The sequence below is a fragment of the Macaca fascicularis genome, chromosome 16 (assembly GCF_037993035.2).
Source record: "Macaca fascicularis isolate 582-1 chromosome 16, T2T-MFA8v1.1".
NCBI lineage: Eukaryota > Metazoa > Chordata > Mammalia > Primates > Cercopithecidae > Macaca > Macaca fascicularis.
This window is the reverse complement of record NC_088390.1, coordinates 55,498,747-55,526,345: the sequence shown is the minus strand read 5'-3', so window position 1 is coordinate 55,526,345 and position 27,599 is coordinate 55,498,747. Positions and strand designations below refer to the sequence as shown.

At 40.2% G+C, this 27,599-nt stretch overlaps 1 protein-coding gene across 48 annotated transcripts in view; it reads right to left on the bottom strand.

Moving 5' to 3' along the window:
- The window catches only part of MBTD1 (mbt domain containing 1), an 84,701-nt gene that overhangs the window by 4,521 nt on the left and 52,581 nt on the right, over positions 1-27,599 (bottom strand). For 28 of the 48 annotated variants that reach the window (XM_015438287.4, XM_074019293.1, XM_074019296.1 and 25 more), the window contains 11 exons: positions 25,627-25,744; positions 22,540-22,674; positions 21,882-21,970; positions 21,125-21,359; positions 20,448-20,503; positions 20,018-20,122; positions 13,687-13,834; positions 11,901-11,983; positions 11,257-11,491; positions 10,683-10,760; positions 4,801-4,992 (listed from right to left, as the gene is read on the bottom strand). In XM_015438287.4, the coding sequence (XP_015293773.1) occupies positions 4,801-4,992; positions 10,683-10,760; positions 11,257-11,491; positions 11,901-11,983; positions 13,687-13,834; positions 20,018-20,122; positions 20,448-20,503; positions 21,125-21,359; positions 21,882-21,970; positions 22,540-22,674; positions 25,627-25,744 (1,474 nt within the window). Of the gene's footprint in view, positions 1-4,800; positions 4,993-10,682; positions 10,761-11,132; positions 11,492-11,900; positions 11,984-13,686; positions 13,835-20,017; positions 20,123-20,447; positions 20,504-21,124; positions 21,360-21,881; positions 21,971-22,539; positions 22,675-25,626; positions 25,745-27,599 lie in introns of those variants that run through there. The other 20 variants (XR_010581819.1, XR_012425642.1, XR_012425649.1 and 17 more) reach the window with 4 other exon arrangements.

Genomic DNA, 27,599 nt, shown 5'->3' with positions numbered 1-27,599 from the left:
CCAGGAGATCGAGATTACAGTGACCTATGATTGTGTCATTGCACTCTAGCCTGAGTGACAGAGTGAGACCCTGCGTACACCTCTTCTCCTACGAAGAAAAACGAATATTAAACTCCTGAGCCGAGTGTGGTGGCTAATGCTTACAGTCCCAGCTATGTGGGAGGACAAGGCAGGGGGCCAGTTCAATGCTGAGTGCCTGCCTGAGTTCTTATCTGATGACTTATTCTTTAACGAAAACAGATTAACAGTATAGCCATGTTTCTGTAGGTCTTTAGTATGGAAAACAGTTTTTCAGTTTCACATCCCCAAAGTGCTGGGATTACAGGCGTGAGCCACCACGCCTGGCTGTGTTCGGGTTTCTTAAAGTTACTGTCTGGCTGGGCGCAGTGGCTCAAGCCTGTAATCCCAGCACTTTGGGAGGCCGAGACGGGCGGATCGCGAGGTCAAGAGATTGAGACCACCCTGGCTAACATGGTGAAACCCCATCTCTACTAAAAAAAAATTAGCCAGGTATGGTGGTGGGTGCCTGTAGTCCCAGCTACTTGGGAGGCTGAGGCAGGAGAATGGCGTGAACCCGGGAGGCGGAAATTGCAGTGAGCCAAGATGGTGCCACTGCGCTCCAGCCTGGGCGACAGAGCGAGAAAGTTACTGTCTAACCAAAGTTGAGCTCAAATAATTTAAAGAACAGATGAGGCGGTCTTTTGTGCTAACACATCCACTGGAATCTAGTCCCATGGTGAGCAATGCTACCTTCTTTCCCAACTTCTTTAGCATACATGGATCTGCTAAATCAGAAGTCAGAAACTGCTTTTTCCACCCCTGCCTGGGCCCTGTGCTTTTTTATTTTTTATTTTTGAGACACAGTCTTACTCCATCACCCAGGCTGGAGTGCAGTGGTGTGATCTCAGCTTACTGCAACTTCTGCCTCCCGCGTTCAAGTGATTCTCATGCCTCAGCCTCCCGAGTGGCTGGGATTACAGGTGTGCGCCACCAAGCCTGGCTAATTCTTTTGTATTTTTAGTAGAGATGGGGTTTTGCCATGTTGGCCAGGCTGGTCTTGAACTCCTAGCCAAATGTGATCCACCCACCTTGGCCTCCCAAAGTGTTTGGATTACAGGCGTGAGCCACCGCGCCTGGCCTCTTTATACATTTGAATGGTTCTTTACATATTTGACTGAGTATTTCCATACAAGAGATTTCACATGAAAATCTGAAAAGTAGATAGACTTGGAAACATGAGTGCAGCATCCTTAAAGAGCTGTGATCATTGGGAACTGACTGGCTACTTACTACCCCCTTAATCTGGGCAGCCTGAGATCTCTGTCCACCACAGAGCTCACTGCCCAGGTTGCCCACAATACTCACACAGGTAACCACCAGCCCCTGCAGGCATCTGGCTCCAGATCAAGAGTAAAAGTTCTCCGTTTTTCTCTATTATGTATCTTTTCATTAACAAATGAAGTGAGAGGATACATATATATGGGATGTAAATTGGAAACTGCTCATACAGAGAAAAAAGTCAATTGATGAGGAGAATGAGAACTCAGCAGAGTATCTGGATAGGTAGTATGCCATTTAAGTTTTTCATGAAGGAATGGCAGTGTCGTCATGTGGAACAATATTAAATTTGTTACAACTTTTAAAGTCAAATAGTACAGTCAGAAAAATACTTCATGTCTTTATTTTTTTAGTAGAGATGGGGTTTCACCATGTTGGTGAGGCTGGTCTTGAACTACTGACCTCGTGATCCTCCCACCTCAGCCTTCCAAAGTGCTGGGATTATACTTTGTAGAGATTGTTTCTACTCTTCGAGAGGCTGGTAATACTAGTTCTGACTCTCAAATTTAAAACAAGACAAAGTAAAAGATGTGCCTCGCCCATGTCTTGATTTTAGTTACAAGCAATTAGTTTAAAAATAATGGCTGCTGACATCTTACTTGCTAATTTAAAGAATAATCTTTTTTTTTTTTTTTTTTTTTTAAGATAGTCTCGCTCTGTTGCCTAGGCTGGAATGCAGTGGCACAATTTCAGCTCACTGCAACCTCCCCCTCCCAGGTTCAAGTGATTCTCCTGCCTTAGCCTCCCAAGTAGCTGGGATTACAGGCGTGTACCACCACACCTGGCTAATTTTTGTATTTTTAGTAGAGATGAGGTTTCCTCATTTTGGCCAGGCTGGTTTCGAATTTGGTTTCCTCATTTGGCTAGGCTGATCTCAGGTGATCCACCTGCCTCCTCAGCCTCCCAAAGTGCTGGGATTACAGGCGTGAGCCACTGCGCCTGGCCAAGAATAATCTTTTGAGAGATGGCAATTTATTTTATTCGGTACTGGTTTTGGCACTGGTGATCAAAAATTTAACAGGCCAAAGACAGAAAAGTGAATACGTTATGCATATAATCATAGCAAACACCCATCAGACTGTTCAAAGGTACAGCAAACGAGACTGTGCAGTTAGTTCTTCCTTTCATTAAAAAAATTACTTAATATAAATAAAAATGCTTTTATGAGGAATGACATCAAATGTATGACAGTTATCCTTCAAATCTAGCCAGCGTGCAGTCATTCAGCATGAGGGCCATTTTAACAATACGGAGAAAATACATACATGGAAAGGAAAACAAAACCCAAGTTTCATTAAAGGTGCAGTACCCACAATAAAAGGTTGATTAAAACAGTATCTTGTTCTATGATGACTGGATGGCTAAATGAATGAGAAAAGAATTACTGTGCTTCAAGATCAAGCTCATTCAAACGCATGTTTTTCAAAAAAAAGTAAGAAAGGTAAGTTGAGATTCTAAAGCCTATCCTGAAGCTATATGCATTACTGCTAACAACAAATTTCTGGATTATGCTTCTAGTCATGTTAAAATATGAAAATGATGTGCTAAAAAAAGTAACTCAAGATAAAGGTGAAACATTCACTCAGATGCGCAATGTTTTAATGCAAAGTTTCATTGTTTTCATGGAATCTAAAACAAAGCCTGTCTGGTTATCTTCACATAAATCATTTCTCCTTTCCAGGCCTTCTCAATAAATGATGGATGAAATAAAACCAATCCTGTGGTTGAAAGTCACTTTCCACACAAATGCCTTTTCTTAGCTCTGTTTTTAGAAGGAAGTCATTCTGTTGACACTAATCACTAACATTTCAGGAGATAAGCTAACCGAAATCACATTTTTCCAGCTACGAAGCTCGTAAATAATAAACTCTCTCAACCGCTAATTAAACCATAGCTTTCAGATAGTTAAGGTACCAATGCAGTCCCTACTTAGTTTCATCAGGGAAAAATCACACCAAGCCCCACCAGTTGTGCCCTAGCTCAGAAGATACTATAGACACCAGTGGAAGAAGGAAGTCACGTAGGAGGCCGGGTAGTTTCCATCTAGTAGGTCTACTCTAAATTCTTGGGTTTTGCCAGTGCCAGATGTTGTTTTAAATGAACCAGTAACCTATCACAAAATGTGACATATATCTTCAAAACCAGCCTCATGCTTAAAGAAAATACATCCAAGATCCAACAAAAGCTCAAATATATTTGGAACTCACAATATCCATACTTAATTAAGTAATGCAAGACTATTTCATAAATAAGTGCAAAAATAAAAAAACTTAGACAAGAAAAGAAACTGGAACGCTCTTTAGACTTTGAACATTTTTCCGTTAAAGAGCAGGTAACATTGGATTTACAATCCTAATTAGTTTTTCATACAAAAGTAGTAGTGTAATTTCCTCTGGATGTAAGAATATCACAGTGATCTTCAGAGAAACAGAGTGGGAAGGGGGCAAGGTGGCCTAATACATTGTGAAGGAGGGAAAAGCTAAAGAACGTATCCTAAAATGGCAAAGAAAACCCCCAAACAACCAACAACGGAAACAAACAAGAAAACCCCCATAGGTGCAAAAATATTAGCAAACAGAAGAAGAAGAAAACAGAGCTAGGTAACAAAAGTCTCACCTAGGTTTTCAACATACAAGACATTTTAAAGAATGCTGATTAGAGAAAACAATTTAGTCTAAAAGCAATAGTTAGCATATAGCAGAACACATGCCAAAGCAGGTATAACTTTGGCTTTGAAGCTGTATGATCTGATCTGTACTCAGGCCTGAAGTTCATCATGCCTAAGTGAAGTCCTCATACCCTATGATAATACCATGCTTGTTCTTAGTAATTAAAAAGGGCAAAGCCTTCTGTAGTCTTCCTTATAATCTACTACCTTGGCCTAACCAATTAAACTCAAATCAAATGCCACTGACTACTTAATCACTATACATACATAATCATGAACTTATGGAAATAAAAAAATTACGCAGGTATTCAATTTCCAAATTTGTTATTCAACTAAGATTGTGATCAATGTTACTGCCAAAACTAAAATTAAACTGGAACTGAAAACACATCCTTTCCATGAATGAGACACTATGAAATGTTATGAACAAAGCCTTTTCTGTCTTTTTAATCGGACTTATCCCTAATGACACACTTTGTTCCCAGGTCAAGTCACATACAATTCTGCAATGCGGAATGTTAAAAAACCATGAAATATTCCAAGTTGTCTCACAATTCCAACTACCCTTATTTGAAGCTCGGAACTATTTTATAACAAAGTAAAAATCCTTCCCTGACGTTTGGTCTTAGTGAAGTGACTACTAAGGACTAGTGAAATGAATTCTTTAGTTGAAAGAAAAAGAAAAAAAATCCAATGAGTCAGCATCTGTCATGCCAGACCATGCTTTGTCTCCCACCACCCTACCCAGTACTTTTACCCTCTGAAGTACCTGAGATGCTGATGTGACTAATTACCTGTTTTGAGGCTGGGACTGAACTCTCGGCTAGTGCTGGGAGGTGGGAAGGCCTCCGGGGCTGTCTGTGCTGGAAGGGTTCGATATGGAGGAGGAGTCAACTCTTCGTCACCAGAGAAGCTCCTCCGCACCCCACCTGTCATGGGCAGGCTCGACAAACTGACAGGCTTCTTCCCAATTGGCATCTTCCTCTCTAAATATCAAGTCAGACTAAAGTAAGCTTTCACTTACATGTGTGGTAAGAAAAGTGCATTATATAACTAGGAAAGCTGTGCTGCACAGGACACTCTGAAAAGAGAACCAATTATGCAAAGTTTGTATTTCTGAAAACAAGGAAGAGAGAGTGAGTGTGTGTGTTGGGGGAGATTGTTTCTACTCTCTGAGAGTCTGGTAATACTAGTTCTGACTCTCAAATTTAAAACAAGACAAAGTAAAATGAATTACAGAGAGCTTTAAGAACAGCTGGCTAATTTCTTTCAAGAACATCTCTGCTTGAGATGGGGTAAAAACCCAAAGGAAGAAAGAAAGCATCTTAAAACACTACTTTTAGGGTAGCATTTCATAGCTCATATAAGCCCAAACACTGGTTGGAGAAATCAAAGTAAAACAGTTTAAATGTATTATCTGGGTGTAGGATGTTATTGGTATGAAATGTGCTCCCCTAACTTTTTAGTTCACAATTCACTCTTTTAGAAAACACAATTCTTGTTCTAAAAAGTACTTCCAAATTCAAAGCTTACTGCCTGCACATTCTTAAGCAATCTGATTTCTTCTGAAACAAATTTATCAGGCTGGGCATGGTGGCTTATGCCTGTAATCCCAGCACCTTGGGATGCCAAGGCAGAAGAATGAGGATGGTTTCAGGCCAGGAGTTTAAGAACAGCCTGGGCAACAGAGTGAGACCCATCTCTACAAAAAATAAAAAAAATTAGCTGGGCAATGCCAGAGTCTGAGGTGGGAGATTTGCTTGAGCACAGGGGTTCAAGGCTGCAGTGAGCTATGATTGCACCACAGTGCTCCAGGCTGGGCAATAAAGTGAGACCTTATCTTAAAAAAAAAAAAAAAGTATCACACCCTTCAGCTATAGTTTCCTATACAAATATAATCCTTTCAAGACACATATAATGCTTTTGCCAACCAAAAAAAAAATACTCTGAACTCTGCAAATATTGAAGAATCAAGTATAGTACATTAATCATATTGAAAGTTGAAGGATCAGCAGGGTACAGTGGCTCATGCCTGTAATCCCAGCACTTTGGGAGGCTGAGGCAGGTGGATCACTTGAGGTCAGGAGATCAAGACCAGCCTGGCCAACATGGCGAAACTCTGTCTCTACTAAAAATATAAAAATTAGCAGTGAGTAGTGGTGCATGCCTGTAATCCCACTACTTGGGAGGCTGAAGCAGGAGGATCACTTGAACTCGGGAGGCGGAGGTTGTGGCGAGCCAACATTACACCACTGCACTCCAGCCTGGGAGACAGAGCAAGATCCTGTCTCAAAAAAAAAAAAAAGTGGAAGGATCCTTATCTTTGTGACTGAGTTATGTCTGTTTTCTTCCAGATGATAGAATAAACCAAGTAAGAGCAATAAAAAATTACGCTTCACAAAATCAAAACTAAAAGATAATAAGCCACACAGTATTCCTATGTAAAATGATGTGGGATTTAAGCTGTTATTGAGTAGATTCAATTCTCAAGAGCCAAACCAAAATCACATGCAGCAAAAACTTCAGACTTTTTCCTAATATACTACATACTCAAGAGATAAAAACGCAAGGAGTAATGTCCAACTCTTACTACTTACAGTAGTCCCTGAAAATGGTGAGATTTAAAGCAGAAACCAGTGCTGCTTTTCCCGCTCTAGAATTACCACATCTTAAGGAAAAGAGGCTTTTGAGACTAGAGAGTGTGTATGATCCTTGTGGCAGAACCTTATACTTATTCTCAAAAGTGTTAGTAATTATCCATCCTTCGTGGCATGAACACAACCTACTACAAAGCAAGCTAGACCAATGAAGCTCATCAGCTGTTTCTGCACAATAAGCACTACCAAAGAATATACCACTAACAGATGATCTTAAGTTCAAAAAGACCAACAAGCTATACGATGAAACAACAGAGCCAGAATATGATAATTTATCAAGGCAAACGTAAAAACAAACAAAAGGTTTTATAGCCCATCTGATATTGATATCAGTTTGCCTGCAATGGATGACAGGTTTCTAAACCCCAAATACTTATTTGTGTAACTAAAGCTTAGTGAGAAAACTTTCTAACAAACTGTTTGCTGACTAATAGAAAAAAATAAGAGGAGGCGGCACCATGAGTGAAAGCTGCTGCTTGATGCGGCACTACACTTCCTTATCCTCAATTCCAACATTCAAAAAGGTTTTTTTTTTTTTTGAGATGGAGTCTTGCTCTGTCGCCCAGGCTGGAGTGCAGTGGTGCAATCTCGGCTCACTGCAAGCTCCGCCTCCCGGGTTCAGGCCATTCTCCTGCCTCAGCCTCCCGAGTAGCTGGGACTACAGGCGCCCGCCACCACGCCTGGCTTTTTTTTATTTTTGTATTTTCAGTAGAGACAGGATTTCTCCATGTTGGTCAGGCTGGTCTTGAACTCCTGACCTCAGGTGATCCGCCCGCCTCGGCCTCCCAAAGGGCTGGGATTACAGGCGTGAGCCACTGCGCCTGGCCTCAGGAAGTTTTTTAAAAAAAACTTTGGCAACAAAGCCGTACCTCAGTTGGTGACACCACTTATAATTTTTTTTTGGGTCATTTAATGTAAATATTTATATATATATTTGCTTTAGAAAGTGCTTCAGTCTGGAGTGTTAAATAACGTATGTTACACAGACTATATTTCTCTTCTAAAATCCAAAAAATTCTGAATTCCAAAGCACATCTGGTCCCAAGGGCATCTAATGAGGTACTGTGGGTCCACAGTTCTTTTCTTTTCTATGTCCAAAGGACAATTTAAAGGTATTAGAGATGATGTCATGCTATTAGGAAATAGTAAAACATTATAGTTAGAGAATATGTTACATGTAGTCCAAAATTCATTTTTTCAGTGAATCCAGAACTCTAGTAATGGTAAATATCACTAAAAACTGGGGTGTTAATACTTCTTCATTAATTACACATTTCTTTCCATGTTCCCAGCCCATTAATTCAAAACAGTTTAAACCCAAGTCAGAAACAAATCCTACAAGAGTCACGCTGAAGGAGGCAAACCAATTGTCTACACAAAGCTCACAGATTAGTTCTAAAAAGCAATGTCATATAGCCACTGAGTAGTAAAAACCATTTTTAAATTGACATCTTGGAAAGAAAATTCTGAAATTCCAGAGTCTTATCCAACAGAAAGTGAAAGCAGACTTGTTATTTACTTCACAGAAAGCTTAGTGGTCATACCTGCTATTGTCAGCCCACTGACATAAATGAAGTTCCCATGGGAATTCTTGCTACCCACTTACATATATGATAATTCCCTTTCATCAGGCTGGTTTGGTAATGCTCCCTAAAGTTCTTTTAGGTGAGTATCAGACCTGGCAAGCAGCTGGTGGGCAAAATAATTCTGAGCCTGTGGGAGGCTTGTGCCTATAAACAAGAGGTCAAGAGACAGGCCTGTAGGTTGCTACTTCTGTGTGGCTGACATGGCTTTTGTGCTGGGAGAAAACCTATTTTTCAAAGTACCACTAGAGTGGACAGTAGAAATTTTTTAGTTTCCCACTTAACAAGCAAACATCAGAAAGTTTAGAACAGAGTGTATTTGATTCTTCTTGCCACTTCAGTCTCTAGGTTGTAACTGAGGCAGATCGGCACGTACCTGAGCACATTTGGCAAATCAGCTGGAAAAATCTGTTTCAGTTTTAATCCTCAAGTGTACTTTTACATTTTTTAAATAGCTTGTTTTCTTTCTTTTTTTGTTCTTAGAGATGGGATCTTGCCATGTTGTCCAGGCTGGTCTAAAGCTATCCACCCGCCTTGGCCTCCCAAAGTTGCTGGGATTACAGGCATGAGTCACGGCGTCCAGTCCAACTTAAAAAGTATCTTTAAATAAAAATTGGCCAGACTCAGAGGATCACACCTGTAATCCCAGCACTTTGGGAGGCTGAGGCAGCGGATTGATTGCTTGAACCCAGGAGTTTGAGACCAGCCTGGGCAACATGGTGCATGGTGAGACCACCATTTTTGTAAAAATATAAAAACTAGCTGGACATGGTGGTATACTCCTGTAGTTCCAGCTACTCCAGGGGCTGAGGTGGGCGAATTGCTTGTACCCGGGAAGTCGAGGCTGCAGTGAGCCAAGATCATACCACTGCATTCCAGCCTGGGTGAGAGACTGAGACTCTGTCTCAAAAAAAAAAAAAATATATATATATATATATATTTATATAGATATATATATAACCTTATCTAAGAATGAAATGAAATATGGCCAGGTGTGGTGGCTCATGTCTGTAATCCCAGGACTTTGGGAGGCTGAGGCAGGCAGATCGCTTGAGCCTGGAAGTTTGAGCCCAGTCTGGGCAACATGGCAAGGCTCTGTCTCTACAAAAAAAACAAAAATTAGCTGAGTGTGTGGCAACACATACCTGTGGTTCAAGCTACTCAGGAAGCTGGGGTGGGAGGACTGCTTGAGCCAGGGAAAGTCAAGGCTGTAGTGAGTGGAGATTGTGCCACTGCACTCCATTCCAGCCTGGGCAACAAGGTAAGATCTTGTCTCACACACACACACACACCCCCCCCTACACAAAAGAATGAAATATTCTCTGACAAGTTTTATGAAGAGAGAAGCTATGGTTTTCTATGATGGGGAATTAGATTTAAAAAAATCAAATATAGTTAACAATATATTTTATATTACTTTGGCTTATGCCAACAATTCACTGTAAGGTAAAACATAGCATAGAAAAAAAATTTTTTTTTTGAGATGGAGTTTCGCTCTTGTTGCCTAGGCTAGAGTGCAATGGCACGATCTCGGTTCACCTCAACCTCTGCCTCCTGGGTTCAAGTGATTCTCCTGCCTCAGCCTCCCGGGTTCAAGTGATTCTCCTGCCTCAGCCTCCCAAGTAGCTGGGATTACAGACATGAGTCACCACGCCTGGCTAATTTTTTAGTATAGAAAGCATTTCTAGAAAGATTTGGTAAAGCTTGTTTGCCAACTTGGATTTCTTACCAGTATCACTCCAGAAAGTTTTGCTTTCTAAGAAAAATGGGTTTATTAGGCTTCACATCTACTGTAAGCATCAAGCATCTGCTAATGTTTTTTTGTTTGTTTTTTTGGGATAGAGTCTTGCTGTGTTGCCCAAGCTGGAGGTAGTGGCGCAATCTTGGCTCACTGCAACCTCTGCCTCCCAGGTTCACGCGATTCTCCTGCCTCAGCCTCCTGAGTAGTTGGGACTACAGACGCCCGCCACCACACCTGGCATATTTTTTGTATTTTTGGTGGAGACAGGTTTCACCGTGTTAGCCAGAATGGTCTCAATCTCCTGACCTTGTGATCCGCCCGCCTCAGCCTCCTAAAGTGCTGGGATTACAGGCGTGAGCCACTGCACCCGGCTGCTAATTTTTCTTTTTAAATAAAGTTTTTAAAAAGGATTAAATTTTAGTAGGTTTTACATATTATTTCAAGAGTCATTCACAGGCTCTATTCTTTACCACGTATACTTTAAATACTGTGGTAATCATTTCTCCTGTCAGTAAAACATCAGTGTTTCTCATTATTGCAAGGGTTTGCCTTTTATGGCATACTGCACCTTTAAGCACAATACATAACGCACAATCATCAGTTCTCACAAGAGATAGCATTTTCTGTCCAAGAACACTGTGACTCCAATTAGTTAACAATTAGAAAATGTATGTGAACACCACGTGGTGACCCACTTTTCTTATGTCCTTTGTATTGCTGGGACTTAGCCTTTTTCTTCTGTTTTGATGAAGCTGATTGGTTTTCTCTTGATGCTGAAAAATAAAAAGGAAAATTGGTACCAGATAATTGTTTACAATTTAGATGATACAGTTGTCTAGATACAACTTAGATGAACTATCTTTACCAAGACTTATTTAAGTACATCATGGTCTGAAAATAAGGATACTTGTTCCTACAAAACCACAGCCTCAAAACGAGACAGATTCCACTATTTACTCAAAACCATTTATTACATACCAATAAACTTTTAGTCTGTAATTTTTAACTCACTAAAATAGTAAGTCTAGTTTAATTTGGTGACTGTTGTGTTTCTATAGTCATTATGTAACTGACTATTGGATTCACACTGCCATGGTACACATGGTCTGATTCTGTGATATTGTTGTTGAGTCTTAATGTCTTACCTGGCAACCAATCAGACATAGGTATATTCTTGTCCTGTGAGCTCAAAAGATGACTTATGTGAGATAGTCCTCTGGAGAATTGCTGATTTTTACAAAAGGACACCTTTTCTGTATACCAACTTACACTGTGATGCTGGAGGCTGTAGTTGATATCCAGTTAACTGACACCACCCTACAGGATAGAGGTCAGGGGACTCACAGTCTACCCACTGATCATACTCTTCTTCCCATCCATCAAAATGTATCCTCAAGAGACGATGAATAATTCGAGTTACTGTGGCTACACATATTAAACGTGGCTCCATGAGATCTACTGCTTCTAATTTCATTCCTACACGAAATCCGTGATTTGGAACATCCTGACACAGAGAAGAAAACATTAATATTGGTATAAAGAAAGAATGCGCAACCCTACTACCATTAAGAAAGCAAAAAACAGACGCGACAAGGTAAATAACATAATTTAAACCAAAAATTCCAAATAATTCTTTAACTATTTAAACATAATATGAAGGTGAAGCATTGAAAAACTAGTTAGGAAAAGTATTCATTTCATTTTCATTCGGATTAAACATGAAACATAGTTTGGAAACAAGTTTTGATTCCTAGGTAAAGAAAATATTCATATTGTTTCATTGCTATATATCTGTTTATATTACATCTCCAATGAGAAATTCTAATATAAAGCAAAGACATTTTTATGAACATAAATTGTATTTGTGGGGCATTAATAAGTCCTCACATAATTATGCTGCCATTTAAATTTACCTTATTAAATAGTTTTACTGGTGCTGCAATGGAGCCAGTTTCCCTGAGGTAGTCAAACCATTTAAAAGGAAGTTTTGTGTAACCTAAAAAACACAACTGGTTTAACTAGCAGTTCATTTAAAATTAGCATAATATTAAAATGCAGACAAAAAGTAACAGTATACAAAATCTTAAGAGCATAGGTTACATGATCAATTTTATTTTTTTTGAGACAGGGTCTTGCTCTGTCACCCAGGCTGGAGTGCAGTAGTGCTCTCAACGACTTACTGCAGCCTCAACCTCCAGGGCTCAAGTGATTCTCCTGCCTCAGCCTCTCTAGTAGCTGCGAATACACGTGCATGCCACTGTGACAGGCTAATTTTTTGTTGTTTTTAGTAGAGACAAGGTCTCCCTATGTTGCTCAGGTTGTTCTCAAACTTCTGGTCTCAAGCAATCCTCCTGCCTCAGTCTCTCAAAGTGCTGGGATTACAGGCGTGAGCCACTGCACCTGGCCTATATGATTTATACTGCTAGTGCAATAATTCTTCCATGTTACACAGATTTCCCTCCCCTTTCTAGAAACACTGGTACGCCCACTTAGTGTAACGCAAAAGTGGCTCTCTTTTTCTGTTTACTACAAGGGTACACTTGCTCTTTCAATCCTAGGCTTTAGAAGAGTCTAGCACCTAATACTATGGAGTGATATTTTTCTTTCCTTGCAAGAAAGAAAACTGGCTGAGCAAATGCCATGTTTATAGACCTCTGTTATAGCTTTCCTCCTTTCTTAGAGGAACAACTTAATGCTCAAGTATTAAAATTTGGAAAATGACTGGTTAAACCATGAGTAAAACAGCCATCCTTTTATAAGTCCACATAGGGCTGGGTGCAGTGGCTCACACCTATAATCCCAGCACGTTGGGAGGCCAAGGTGGGCAGATCATTTGAGACCAGGAGTTTGTGATGAGCCTGGCCTACATGGCGAAACCCCATCTCTATTAAAAATAGAAAAATCAGCTGGGCGTGGTGGTGCACACCTGCAATTCCAGCTACTTGGGAGGGGAGGCACAAGAATCACTTGAACCTGGGAGGTGGAGGCTGTAAAGAGGTGAGATAGCATCATTGCATTCCAGCCTGGGTGACAGAGCGAGACTGTCTCAAAAAAAAAAAAAAAAAAAAGTCCACATAGCTAAATGTGGTGGTTCACTCCTAATCCCAGTGCTTTGGGGAGGCTGAAGTGGGAGGATCACTTGAGGCCAGGATTTCAAGACCAGCCTGGGTAACACAGTGAGAGTCCCGTCTGTACATACAAAGAAAAAAGAAAAAAAAAAAAAAAAAAAGTCAGACATGGTTGTGCCTTTCAGCTATAGTTTCAGCTACTAGGGAGGCTGAGGTGGGAGGATTGCTTGGACCCAGGAATTGGAAGTTACCGTGAGCTATGATTGTGCCACTGCACTTCAGCCTGGGCAACAGAGTAAGACCCTGTCTTTACTGGGGGAAAAAAAAAATTATATATGCCATAGCCTGTTGAGCCTGTATTACTGACTCAACAGAGTTTGAGAATACCAATTCATGTTATAAAATACACAGATGCTCAGGAAAAATTATATACTACTGTAATTTATTAAAGTAAGCTAGAATACAGTACTTTATATTTTTAGAGCAACCTACAGCTCCTGTATGTATATGTATATCCACACACGTTATATACATACTCAGGAAATCTAGAGCTGTGTTAAATGTTGTAAATGGAAACCATGTAAGAAGAAAGTAAAGATTAAACTCCAGTGTTTATTTTAGGATGAAGTACCTCTGGGTGGAGTAAGTTCGATCATGTTAATTTCACAGAAACCGACAGGAAAAATAGAAGGAGAGGTTGCATGGTAACAGAACCAGTCAGATCCGTCTGCTGCTTCTGAGCCATCGATCCCAATCATCAGGAATCCATCAGCTAGCACCTTTTAAATTAAGAGAATTCTAAGTACTTGAAATTAGATACTACTATTACAAAAATAATACTTTGACATTCTAAAAGAAAGGAAAATCTATTATATAAAGGTCTCTTCAAAGTGAAACATGCTTCTCTATTGAGTTATGTTAAATAACAGAAGTTCTAATGAAAAAAACCTATGTAAATTCTAGTGTGTTCCAGAAATAAAAGCAGGATTACCTAGAACTGACCTCAGAGGTCTGGGAAAAGCAGTGCCTTTGACCATGGCTATAGCTGCCTGCTGTCGCAGCATCATGAAACTGGGGCTGAGTGCTCTTATAATTTACCTATCTAGTTTCAGCTAGGCTCCAAATCCTACTTGATATCACTTTTACTTCTTTCTTTCTGATTTATCACATAGAGTTTTTACAAACCGTCTCCACTTTCTTCAACCTCCAACTTCATCTCTTTTATGCTACAGATAACCATACTCCTCTATGGCAGATGCTAAGGCTGGTCCACGTTAAGGGTCCTCTTGTTTGTTTCTTCACGCCTCAGAGACTGTTGTAACAAGTAACCCACTCCCCCTTTTTGAGACAAGGTCTTGCTCTGTCATTCAGGCTGGAGTGCAATGGTGCAAACATGGCCCACTGCAGCCTTGACCTCCCCGGCTCAAGTAGCTTCTGTCTCTGCCTCCTGAGTAGCTAGGACTACAGGTGCACACCATCACACTTGGCTAATTTTTTAATTTTTATTTTGTAGAGATGGGGTCTCACCATGTTGCTCAGGCTGGTCTCAAACTCCTAGGCTCAAGTGATCCTTCTGCTTTGGCCTCCCAAAGTGTTGGGATTATAGGCATGAGCCACCACTCCCGGCTGTCCCCACTCCGCCTTTTTTTTTTTTTGAGACGGAGTTTCCCTTGTCACCTAGGCTGAAGTGCAATGGGTTGATCTTGGCTCACTGCAACCTCTGCCTCCCGGGTTCAAGTGATTCTCCTGCCTCAGCCTCCCAAGTAGCTGGGATTACAGGCATGTGCTAGCATGCCCAGCTGATTTTTGTATTTTTAGTAGAGATGGGGTTTCATCACGTTGGCCAGGCTGGTCTTGGAACTCCTGACCTAAGGTGACCCACCCACCTTGGCCAGGCTGCCCCCACTCTTTAAAACTAAGATAAACTTCCCCATCTTGTCCTATTACCATTGGAATTTTGCTTTCAAAAGACCATCTCTTATATTCTAATGTTCCCAATTTCCATTATATTAAAAATATTTTGGCCGGGCGCGGTAGCTCATGCCTATAATCCCAGCACTTTGGGAGGCCAAGGTAGGCAGATCACCTGAGGTCAGGAGTTCGAGACCAGACTGGCCAACATGGTGAAACCCTGTCTCTACTAAAAATACAAAAATTAGCCAGGCATGGTGCAGGCGCCTGTAATCCCAGCTACTTGGGAGGCTGAGGCAGGGAGAATTGCTTGAACCTGGGAGGCGGAGGTTACAATGAGCCGAGATCATGCCACTGCACTCCAGCCTGGGCGACAGAGCGAGACTGTCTCAAAGGGGGAAAAAAATTTTTTTTTTACTTTAAAATAGGTTCAAAGTTATAGAATAGTAGAATAAATTCTATTCACCCAAAGACTCAATTCAAGTTACATATACGCAACTCCTTGCAGTTGATTTTTGTCTTTATCTATTATTATATACACTTTTTTTTTTCGAGATGGCGTCTCACTTTGTTGTCCAGTGCAACTTTGTTGTCCAATGCATCACTTTGTTGTGCAGTGATGCATTCTCAGCCCACTGCAACCTCCCCCTACTGTGTTCAAGTAATTCTTCTGTCTCAGGCTCCCAAGTAGCTGGGATTACAGGTGCTCACCACCACACCTGACTAATTTTTGTATTTTTAGTACAGATGGGGTTTTGCCATGTTGGCTGGGTTGAATTCCTGGCCTCAAGTGATCCTCCTGCCTCTGCCTCCCAAATATTCCTTTATATTTTTTATTTATTTGTTTAATTTTTGTTTTTGGCTTTTTCCTGCAGTATTTTACCTTTATCTAAACTGCTAAATTCACAAATAAACTCCTAATTTGCCCAACCCAGTGGCCTTTTCCCCCAGCACTACCCTCCTCAAATTTCAGCCTCACTGAGTATCTGCTACTTGCTCACTACTTTTTTTTTTTTTTTGAGACACGGTTGCCCAGGCTGAGGTGCAGTGGTACAATCATGGCTCACTGAAGCCAACTTCCGTGAGCTCAAGTGATCCTCCCACTTTAGCCTCCTGGGTAGCTGGGTCTATAGGTGTGCCACCACACCCAGCTAATTTTTGTAGAGACAGGGTTTTGCCCTATTGCTTAGGCTGGTAGCGAACTCCTGGGGGCCAAGGTGGGCTCAAGCGATCTGCCCGCCTCAGCCTCCCAAAGTACTAGGATTACAGGTCTGAGCTACCACACCCAACCTACTCTTAACTTTCTGAAACATTTTCTCCTAGTCTCTTATCACATTCTGGTCTACCAATCAATCTTCTCATCTCTCTGATCATTCCTTCTGCATTCCTTTTGGTACTTGCTCTTTCACCTCCAACCTTCACGTTTCTGATTTTAGCTTTTTTCTGTCTGTTTTGATGACCTCATCCACCCCAGTGCTATAATGATCAACTTTTACACCAGTGATTCCTAAAGTTTTATCATGAGTTTGCCTCTCTTCCAGTGTCTCGGTCCAGCATTTTACCTGCATGCTGAACGTATTCTCTGAGTTAGTACAGGGTGTCAAATCAACAACTCCTCTTACTCCTTTAGAGGTAATCAATCACCATGTTCCACAACTCTACCTCAACTTGCCATTAATCTGTCTTGACTTTGCTATCTTGTTTGATATAATTGCTTTCAGCCATCCTCTATGGATGCTGCCCCTCTTAGTAAAAATTTCCTTCAGTCCAGTCTCTGTTCAGGCCAGAACCTTTACACCAAGTTATCCTGTCTACTAAAAACTCTTGGATCACTTGACCAAGTGTTTAAAGCCTGTAATACTGGTTCCACACTATCTTTTGGTCTCTTCCCCCAAGTTCCTTTCTCTGGTTATTTCTATATGGTAAACATGTACACTAAATTTACTACTCTCAAGTTTGACAGCTTTGCCTACGACCTCTGGACAGAACTATCCCACTTACATGGGATTCCTTTCTTCATTCTTCTAAATACAGGTGACTGGACTAGGGACTTGTATGTATCACATATGGACCCAAACCAAAGGCTTAGCTCAGCTATTCAGACTCTTTCTCAGTAATTAGAATCAACAGACACAGAGACTGCTGTCACATGGGTGGTAGCTAGAACTGAAAGGATCCTCCCACCTCAGCCTCCCAAAGTGCTGGAATTGCAGGCGTGAGCCACCAAGCCTGGCCTTGACTGTGATTCTGATCGTGTAGACATGGAGTAGATCGTGGGAATCTATGTGATTTTTGTTGTTGTTGTTATTTGAGATGGAGTCTCACTCTATGCCTAGGCCAAAGGGCAGTGGCTAGATCTCAGCTCACTGCAACCTCCGCCTCCCGGGTTCAAGTGATTCTCTTGCCTCAGCCTTTCGAGTAGCTGGGATTACAAGCGCACACCACCACACCTGGCTAATTTTTGTATGGAGATGGGGTTTCATCATGTTTGCCAGGCTGGTCTTGAACTCCTGACCTCAAGTGATCCACCCGCCTTGGCCTCCCAAAGTGCTGGGATTACAGGCGTAAGGCATCGCACCAAGCCTTTAATTTTTTCTTTTTTTTTTGAGACAGAGTTTTTGCTCTTGTTGCCCAGGCTGGAGTGCAATGGCATGATCTCAGCTCACTACAACTTCTGTGTCCCAGGTTCAAGCAATTCTCCTGCCTCAGCCTCCCAAGTTACTGGGATTACAGGCGCCTGCCCCCAGGCCCGGCTAATTTTTTTGTATTTTTAGTTTCATCATGTTGGCCAGGCTGGTCTTGAACTCCTGACCTCGTGACCCACCCTTCTAAAGTGCTGGAATTACAGGTGTGAGCCACTTGGCCTGGCCTTTTTTTTTTTTCCTTTTTAACATGATAAAGGTGTTTCAGGAATCAGTGTTTTAAGTTTTTTTTTTTTTTTTTTGAGACAGTCTTGCTCTGTTGCCTAGGATGGAATGCAGTGGTGCAATCTCAGCTCACTGCAACCTCCCCTTCCTGGGTTCAAGCAATTCTTCTGCCTCAGCCTCCCGAGCAGTTGGAACTACAGGCGCCTGCCACCATGCCCAGCTAATTTTTGTGTTTTTAGTAGAGATGGGGTCTCACCATATTGGCCAGGCTGGTCTCGAACTCCTGACCTTGTGATCTGCCTGCCTCGGCCTGTTTTAAATCTTACTGGGTCATTCTGATCACTAGTCAGGAAAAGAGGAGGAACAGGGTTTGGAGCCAGTGTTGTCCAGCTGTTTGACCATGTGACATGGCAGTCATCATAATTGTTTTTCTTTTTCCTTTTCTGAGATGGAGTCTCGCTCTGTCGCCCAGGCTGGAGTGCAGTGGCGCCATCTCGGCTCACTGCAACCCCCACCTCCTGGGTTCAAGTGATTCTCCTGCCTCAGCCTCCCAAGTAGCTGGGACTACAGGCGCATGCCACCACGCTTGGCTAATTTTTTGTATTTTTAGTAGAGATGGGGTTTCACCGTATTAGACAGGATGGTCTTGATATCCTGACCTTGTGATCTGCTCGCCTCAGCCTCCCAAAGTGCTGGGATTACAGGTGTGAGCTACCATGCCCAGACCATCATAATTGTTTTTCTTTTAGCTCAAGGTTTTAAACTGTTGAAATGCAAATTATGACTTAAGTTACACCTTTATGTAAGCAGATTTTCCTTAGGTGGTTCTAGACCATGGCTGTACATGATATTCACCTGGGGCCTTAAAAAACTGCCAATGTTAGCCAGGCAGGTGGCCCCTGCCTGTAATCCCAGCTACTCAGCTGAGGCAGGAGAACTGCTTGAGCTCCGGAGTTTGAGACTATCCTGGGCAATACAGTGAGACCCCATTGCTAAGAAAACAACAACAACAAAAAACTGGCTGGGTGTGGTGGCTTGTGCCTGTAGTGCCAGCTGCTCAGGAAGCTGAAGTGGGAGAACTGCTTGAGCTCAAGGCTGTGGTGAGCTATGATCACGCCACTGCACTACAGCCTGGGTGACAGGGCGAGACACTATCTCAGAAAAAAAAAAAAAAAGGAAAGGCCAGGCGTGGTGGCTCATGCCTGTAATCCCAGCACTGTGGGAGGCCGAGGCAGGTGGGTCACTTGAGTCCAGGAATTCGAGACCAGCCTGGGCAATATGGTGAAATCCCATCTCTACAAAATATATAAAAATTAGCCAGCACCTGTAGTCCCAGCTACTCAGGGGGCTGAGGCAGGAGGATCACTTGAGCCTGGGAGGCAGAGGTTGCAGTGTGCTGAGATCATGCCACTGCACTCCAGCCTGGGTGACAGAGTGAGACCATGTCTTAAAAAGAAAAAAAAAAAAAAGCTGGGTGCTGTGGCTCATGTCTATAATCCTAGAACTTTAGGAGGATTGCCTGAGCCCAGGAGTCTGAGACCAGCCTGGGCAACCTAGGGAGACCCTATACCTACAAAAATAAAAATAAGAAAATTAGCCAGGCATGAAAGGACACACCAGTGATCCCAGCCACTCTGAAGGCTGAGGTGGGAAGGTCACTTGAGCCTGTGATCACACTACTGCACTCCCGCCTAGGTGACAGAGAGAGATTGTGTCTCAAAAAAATGAACAAACAAACAAAACCCAAGAATCTCTCTTCTAGGTCTTTTTGTAAGAGCAGTTTCAGATGAGGGGGAAAAGAGAAAAGAAGCAAAAACTACCACCAAAAGGAAGAAAAGGGCCTAAAAAGGAAACACAGGAAACTGAAGATAAACTTGGCCTTGTTACAATTCTGAATTGGACTAGCCTTGACTAGAAGTAACTTAAATAAATATTTTCCCTCTAAATTAGGATATACTTCCACAAGTAAATGTAGCAGACTCAAAATGACAATCTTGACAATAAACTATATAAGAAAGATCAGGAATTCAAACTTATTTTGAAATTCCTAGCAACCTTCTCTCCAGTGAAGATACACACACATACACATTTTATGTCAAAATGAATATGCTTGGGGACTCCTTCTATTAGCTTACACCCAAATCCTATAATTGCATTTCTATATTTTAAAACCTATTATCTTACCTTTCTAATGGTTGCGACACATATTGTAGAAAGATTTAATGGGTCTATAGCTTCCAATTTCATTCCTTCCTTGAACCATTCCCCACTCTGGTCTACTTCTTTTACCTAAAGAATTATATGAAAGCACATCTACTGTTACAAATGTTGTTATTTTAATAATTAAAATATTACCAATGTGAAAAGATTTACCAGGTGCCTTCTCCTACCTACCTAGTATTATAACTCAAACTTCCATCAAAGTTTAGAGAGAATTCAGACAAATAGAATTTAAGAATAATTATAATAAAGAGTTGTGACACCTATGAATTTACAAGGTCTTAATTCTTTTAAGTGAACACATGTAACTGTGATTTCCGTAATTTTAGGAAAAAACCCACAACCCTCTTTCAAACCTAATTTACAAATGAGGGTTCTTATAAAAACTTCTTACCTTAGCAAATAAATGTGGTGGTGTATCAAAATGTCCATCCTGTTTCTTTGTAATATCTACAAGGAAAAGTTACACACTAATCTGTCAGCATTTGTGAGAAGACCAAAAACCACGTTCTTTGAAGGCTTCAAACTCACAAGGTATGTCATACTATAAAACATGGCAAAAAGACATGCCTTCTACATTTGGGGTGAATATTCTTTAATAGTCTTTTCTCTCTTCAGGGTACATGTGCATATATGCTTTTAAATATATTCAGCCAATTTTAATGCTCATAATTTTAATGTAATTCCCTAGTTAGAAAATTACAACTTTAGAAGCATGTTTTCATGTGCTTAGTATTAAGTCTAACCACATTTAATCTTGCTATTTTGATTAAAATTGAATGGAAAGGGAAAGGGACCTTTAGATCTTTCAAATGGGCTGAATAATAAAAGAAAGAAATAACTGTAGTTGTGACCAAAAGTTCATTCTTTTGGAGAACAAGTGGAAAGAATATAAAAAAATTTATTAGGACACTAACATGGTGTGAACCTTCACTAATTAAGGTAGAATAAGCAGCCCAAAAAACTAGAATGCTATTTTTGATCTGTGCAATTCTGCAGAGAAAAATAACCAACTAGTATAATTCAGCCTCAATGATGCTTTTGACAGGAGTTCTTGTGACAGGTGCTTACCAGATCTTTTGAATCGATGACCTATGCTTCGAGACCAACCGATATGATGTATTAATGGGCTGTGCATATGGCACCAGAAGTCATCTGTTCTATCTTCGCTTTCTTCATACACTAGTCTTAATCTTCCTCCAATTACACTTTCCACCACTGCTACTCGTGTTCGACACAAATGCCTCTTGTCAACCACTTCTACTCTCATGCAAGGTTTGAAAGGATACTGCATACTCTCTGAAACCTTAAAAGCATACAAAAAAAACTGCTCGAAATTCATGACAAGAATTTCTTGTCTACAAGAAATTTTCGTATTATACTGTAAAAAATACTGAATGCATTTGAAATGTAACACACATCATCTGGTTCACAAAATTAAAACAATTCCTTAAAAATGTTCTGTTACCCTTGTTTTTTAGAGCTCTTCAGTCTTTTTTTTTTTTTTGAGATGGAGTCTCGCTCTGTCGCCCAGGCTGGAGTGCAGTGGCCAGATCTCAGCTCACTGCAAGCTCCGCCTCCAGGGTTTATGCCATTCTCCTGCCTCAGCCTCCCAAGTAGATGGAACTACAGGCGCCCGCCACCTCGCCCAGCTAGTTTTTTTTTTTTTTTGTATTTTTTAGTAGAGACGGGGTTTCACTGTGTTAGCCAGGATGGTCTCAATCTCCTGACCTCGTGATCCACCCATCTCGGCCTCCCAAACTGCTGGGATTACAGGCTTAAGCCACCGCGCCCGGCCTCTTCAGTCTTTATAAGATCCTGTTTTTACCTTTTGTGAGAAATCAGGAGGAAGTGTTTTGGCACCAGTAAGTCGTTTCACTAGAAAAGCTTTCCAGTTTGTATATTTATGCTGAATAGCTAAAACAGAAGAAATAACAAGTCATACTTTGGCAAAAAAGAACTGCTTCATAAATTATTTGTTAAAAAAGTAACAAATTTCCTTGCAAAGTCAGACTATTAACATTCTGAAAGGTAACAAATATAGAGAAAGCAAGTATATGCCTTGCCAGCAAAAAGCTGCTTGACACCAAAAAATTACTTTCTTTTTTTTTTTTTTTGAGATGGAGTCTCGCTCTGTCACCCAGGCTGGAGTGCAGTGGTGCGATCTTGGCTCACTGCAACCTCCATCTCCCCAGTTCAAGGATTCTTCTGCCTCAGCCTCCTGAGTACAGGCACACACCACCATGCCCAGCTAATTTTTATATTTTTAGTCGAGATGGGGTTTCGCCATGTTGGTCAGGCTGCTCTCAAACACCTGACCTCAAGTGATCCAACTGCCTCGGCCTCCCAAAGTGCTGGGATTTACAGGCAGGTGTGAGCGACCATACCTGGCCTTTAATTTCCATAATACTTTAACATTGCTATGTGTAAAACAGCATTAAAGTACACATATAAAAAAGTACGTTAAGGGTAAATAAGCTACTTACTTCTAGGAGGAACAAGAGGTTTTCCGCTGGCTGCACACCAACCAACTGGATGGATATCAGAACCACATATATTGCACCAGAAGTCCAGACCAGAGTCATTTTCAAATCCTTCATATCTTAAAAGGGCATTGTAACCTGAAACCCAGAAATAAATCACTGCATAGTAAGAAAATAAAATTAAATAAAACAATACAGCATCTGACAGCAGTTGTCAAACTAGTGTCTATCTGCAACAGAATCACCTGCAGGGTTTGTTAACAGACAGATGGCTGGGTCCCCCTCCAGAGATTCTGATTTTGTAGATATTGGGTAGAACTGAGAATATGCCTTTTTAACAAGTCCTCAGGTGATGCTGTTGCTGCTGGTCTACTGACCAAACATTGAGAATCATTTGTTCAGTGCAAACAGTTCAACTGTTTTCAGCGCATGGCCTCCTTACATGTGTTTCAATTGTACCCATTAATTTCTTTTTCTTTTCTTTTTTGAGATGGAGTCTTGTTCTGTTGCCTAGGCTGGAGTGCAGTGGCGCAATCTTGCCTTACTACAACCTTGGCTTCCTGGGTTCAAGTGATTCTCCTACCTCAGCCTCCTAAGTAGTAGCTGGGATTATAGGCGCGCATATATATATATATATAAATAAAAACATACAATTATACATATGACATTTATTTATGTATAAGCATATAAAATACATATTATATATTTATTTATATAATTATATATATACATTTTATGAAGACAGGGTCTTGCTCTGTCACCCAGACTGGAGTGCAGTGGTGTGATCTTGGTTCACTGCAACCTCTGCCTCCCGGGTTCAAGTGATTCACTTGCCTCAGCCTCCCAAGTAGCTGGGATTACAGGCCGTGTGCCACCACGCCCAGCTAATTTTTGTATTTTGTAGAGATGGGGTTTCACCATGTTGGCCAGGCTAGTCTCGAACTCCCGACCTCAGGTGATCTGCCCGCCTTGGTCTCCCAAAGTGCTGGGATTACAGGCTTGAGCCACCGCGCCTGGCCTTGAAGTATATTTCAAAGAAACTGCTTTATCCAGCTGCTCAGGTGGCCAATTACTCCTGGGTAATTTGAATGTAGCCACTTTAAGAATCTAAATTTTTCTGTTGTATGTATTTAGAAATAAGATTTGAATATGCCAGGTAAAAAGTTCAATAAACACAAAGAAAATTATGTAAAATGAGTTAAAAACTGTATGTCCTAGGCAAATAGGAAGCCTTATTCTTGGAAAGTACAAAAAATATGTAATATATCCTATTTATAATTTTATCAACTTTATGTTGACAAAAGATTAAGATTTAATTTAAGGTCTTTAATGAAACAGAAAAACGCCAATATATGTGTATTTCAGGCTAGGAGACAAGTTCAGTCAGCATTTTCATGTCTGTGAAAATTTATAGCATTAAATGTTCAGTTTTAAAATTCAATAATTTCTTAGAACAATTTATGAGTTTGCTAATTATTGCTGACTCTAGCTTCTGGTTAACATTAGGCTCACTTCTACAATGGCATTAAAGTGGCTTAAAGAAGATATATGATGCAGTTAGATAAAAGAGAAATGTAAAATCGGAGATGGAAGGAAGAAGTAATTTTTGGATAGTAAATGCACTGATTTTAAGAGCTATTTAAATATAACTAACTTAAACACCCAGGGCAAAGATAATATGCTGTTGTTTTAAATTACAGTGTAGAGATTAATACAAGCATTTAGCGAATGCTTATACAGCTGGGAAAATGTTTCAAGAAAAAGATGGGGAATTGACCTGGGTAGCAGTACAGTTAAGTACAGAGTTGGGACACTCTTTCAAGAGTAATCCAAGGCACAGAGGTGACAAAAACATGCTTGTATAAAGGAGGGAGGGAGATTGGCCTCATCACAACAGATCATTTATGCTGGAGAACTACAACACATCTGGCATGTGGTATATGGAGCAACTCATCAATAGCCATGAATGCCATAAACGCTGGCCATCTTGATCCTTTAAGTACAAAGAGGCCATAAAAGATGCTTGAACATAAAAATAAATTTAAAATAATTTTTAGGTAAATTAAGTCAATTAGCAGTACACAGTAGAGCAGTCTGCAGTGTTTTGAGGAGAATGCCGGAAATAAAACTAGAGAGTAGCAGGAGTTAGAAATCTGTCACAGTAGTAAAAGATAACTTTTCTTATGAGTGGCTGCCTGCCTCTCCTCTACACTGCCCGACTACACTGCTCACTGAGTACCTTGTCATATTAATGCCTGGTAGTAGTCAACATTTGGCAGATGTGAACATGCTGGAAAAAATACAAGCCTTATACTTCTGGATATCATCCTTTGTCCACATTGTCTAGCACAGTAGATTCCTAACATGTTTATTTCATGAGCAGTAAAGGGCTTGGTATGGTGGAGGCAGTGGGAATAAAGAGAAAGGAAGAACTCAAGATGCATAAAATTATCAACAATTGTATAAATTTGGTATTAAGGTTCTTATCACTTTTTTTTTTTTTTTTAAATGGAGAATGGGTCTCACTATATTGCCCAGGTGGGTCTTGAACTCTTAGGCTCAAGTTATCCTCCTGCCTCTGCCTCCCTAAGGGCTGGGATTACAGGTGTGAGCCACTGTGGCCAGCTCTTATCAATTTTTTAGTATCTCAACCTCTGTTACTTTTCAAAGTGACATATACATTATGGCCTATATATCTGGTCTATTGCTGGATTATTTTTATGACTGTGATCTAAGAATGACTTTTACATTTTTAATGGTTGAAGAGAAAAAAGGATATTTCATGATACATAACGATTATATGAAATTCAAATTTCTGCTGGAACGCAATCATGTCCATTTTTTTATGTATTGCTAAGGGTGCTTTCATGCTATAATGATAGAGACAAATAGCTGTGATAGAGATCATACGGCCTGCAAAGTTGAAAATATTTGTTTGGCTTTTTCACGGAAAACAATTTGCCAATCTCTGCCCTCTATCATAACGTATTTTTTATTTGGCAATACTTGCAAAATTTATAAACATGCTTTTTTACAAAAGGTTACAAGGATCACTGCATTTTCTTCTAAATTATTATTCATGCTTTTCACCTGCTAATTTTACAATTCCAGCAATCCAGAAGACTTTGGTAGGTAGGCTGCAGTCTGTATTGGGAACTTCTAATCTCACATTTTCTGAGATATCACCCCAGCAGGTCCCCATAGGTGCCTGTCATATAAAAATCATTAAATTATTGTCTTATTAACATAAAGCCTAAAACATATCAATGAAAATTAAGCATTACCATCAATAATAGGAATATTAAACTAAAAATGCCATTTTAATTCCGTTTGTTTCATAGAATTCTATCTGGAAAAAGTCAGTTTCAGTGACAAACAAGATGAAGAGAGAATTCACATATGTTAGACTAGATTCATGCTGACTTCAAAATTTGATACTGTCCTAATATAAGATTTAAGCAGCAATTTTTCTAAGAGTGGAATTACAAACTCAATAGCAGATTTAATAGGATTAAATTGTTTTAAGAAATTTATTATTTTTAATATGTACTGAATGAATATACTTTATCCTAATTTCTAATTTAAAAAGATCTGGCCAAAGAGCAGAAAGAAAAACAATTCCAATCAGCAATGTGGTTTCCAACAATATGAATAAGAGAAACGAAAATTTTCAATTTAAGTTAAATTCACAGAATATAAATTGAGTCCACAAAGATGGACATGAGGGAAAAGCATTGAATAAAGTTATTAAGAAGGTGGAATTGAAGAGTTTTGGAGACGAGTACCATGGTAAACTATTTCAATTATTTCAAAATTTCTCATGTAGAAATTACTATAAAGAGAAAACTTCCAATGTGAGAACTGGTAATCACTAGCCTCCCACAGCAAATGGTTAAGATGGGGACTCGGAAAATCAATTAAATGAGCACCATGAAGGGATTTTCCAAAATCTAACAGATGTTCCCGAAGTACAGTTTCCACTGTATTTTAATTTTTAAAATTCAAGGTAATTCACAATTACTTGGAACTTATGCAATGGTAAATTAAATCAAATAAGCACATTTAAGAATATAAATGCTGATAATACTACAGTTTGTGTTGCTCTGGATAATCAGCTTCTCATTAAATTTAGAACCTTGATCACAAAGAAAAGGATTATGTGAGGTTGTAAAAGACTTGATAGTATGAACAAATCAGGAAAAACCAAAATAGCCTCAAAGCTCAAAGATGAGCAAAGATATCCAGGAGTTACATGAACTAGCCAATTTGAACATTAGGCAAATGTCCTCCATGCAAGGCCCCTCCTACTTTGGTGGATGCTCACCCAACAGGAGGATTAGCCTAAAACAACATTCAACCCCTACTCTCTCAGTAGTTTCTGGAATTTCTGAAGGAGAGGAAGAGAATGTCAAATACCGAAGTTGGATACGTCTAGAAACCAAAGAGAATCAATTAATGGCTAATGGTTTAAATAGTAAGCAATGAGTATAACTCAGTAACTGGCAGACATGGACTAGCTCAACTATTTGCGGTTCTGGAAGGGTACATATAATTATCGCCTCGACTTGTGCAAAAAATAATATATTCATTGTGACTACCTCTTCTTTTTTAAACTGAAAGACTGGACTCTTCAGGTTCTGCTATCTTTCCCCTATATCATTCTAGACTGTAGGGCCATCCCTATTGCCAGCAGATATGATCAAAAAAGGAGAAACTAGAAGGAAGACAGGTAACATAAACTAAGCTAACATATATTAACACAAAGATCATGTATTCATTTTTGTGAGGATGTACCAATTAGAGCAGAGAGATGCAGTTAAATGAATGCAGTGCAGCATCCATCCCTCTTTGTCTGGTTACCAAATTTGTGAATTGGGTTTATTTTTCACTGAGAAGAAAGAGGCGTGCTTATGCTAATGAGCTGGGGGTCACTGGTGAGTTTGGCATTCAGTATTCCCTTTTGAGCTAAATGTGACAATCTGTCATATTGACTTTTATTTTTTTAAAGCCTTAACATTTGTTGGGAGAAAACTTTTAATACTATTTTATTAAAGAAAACAAAA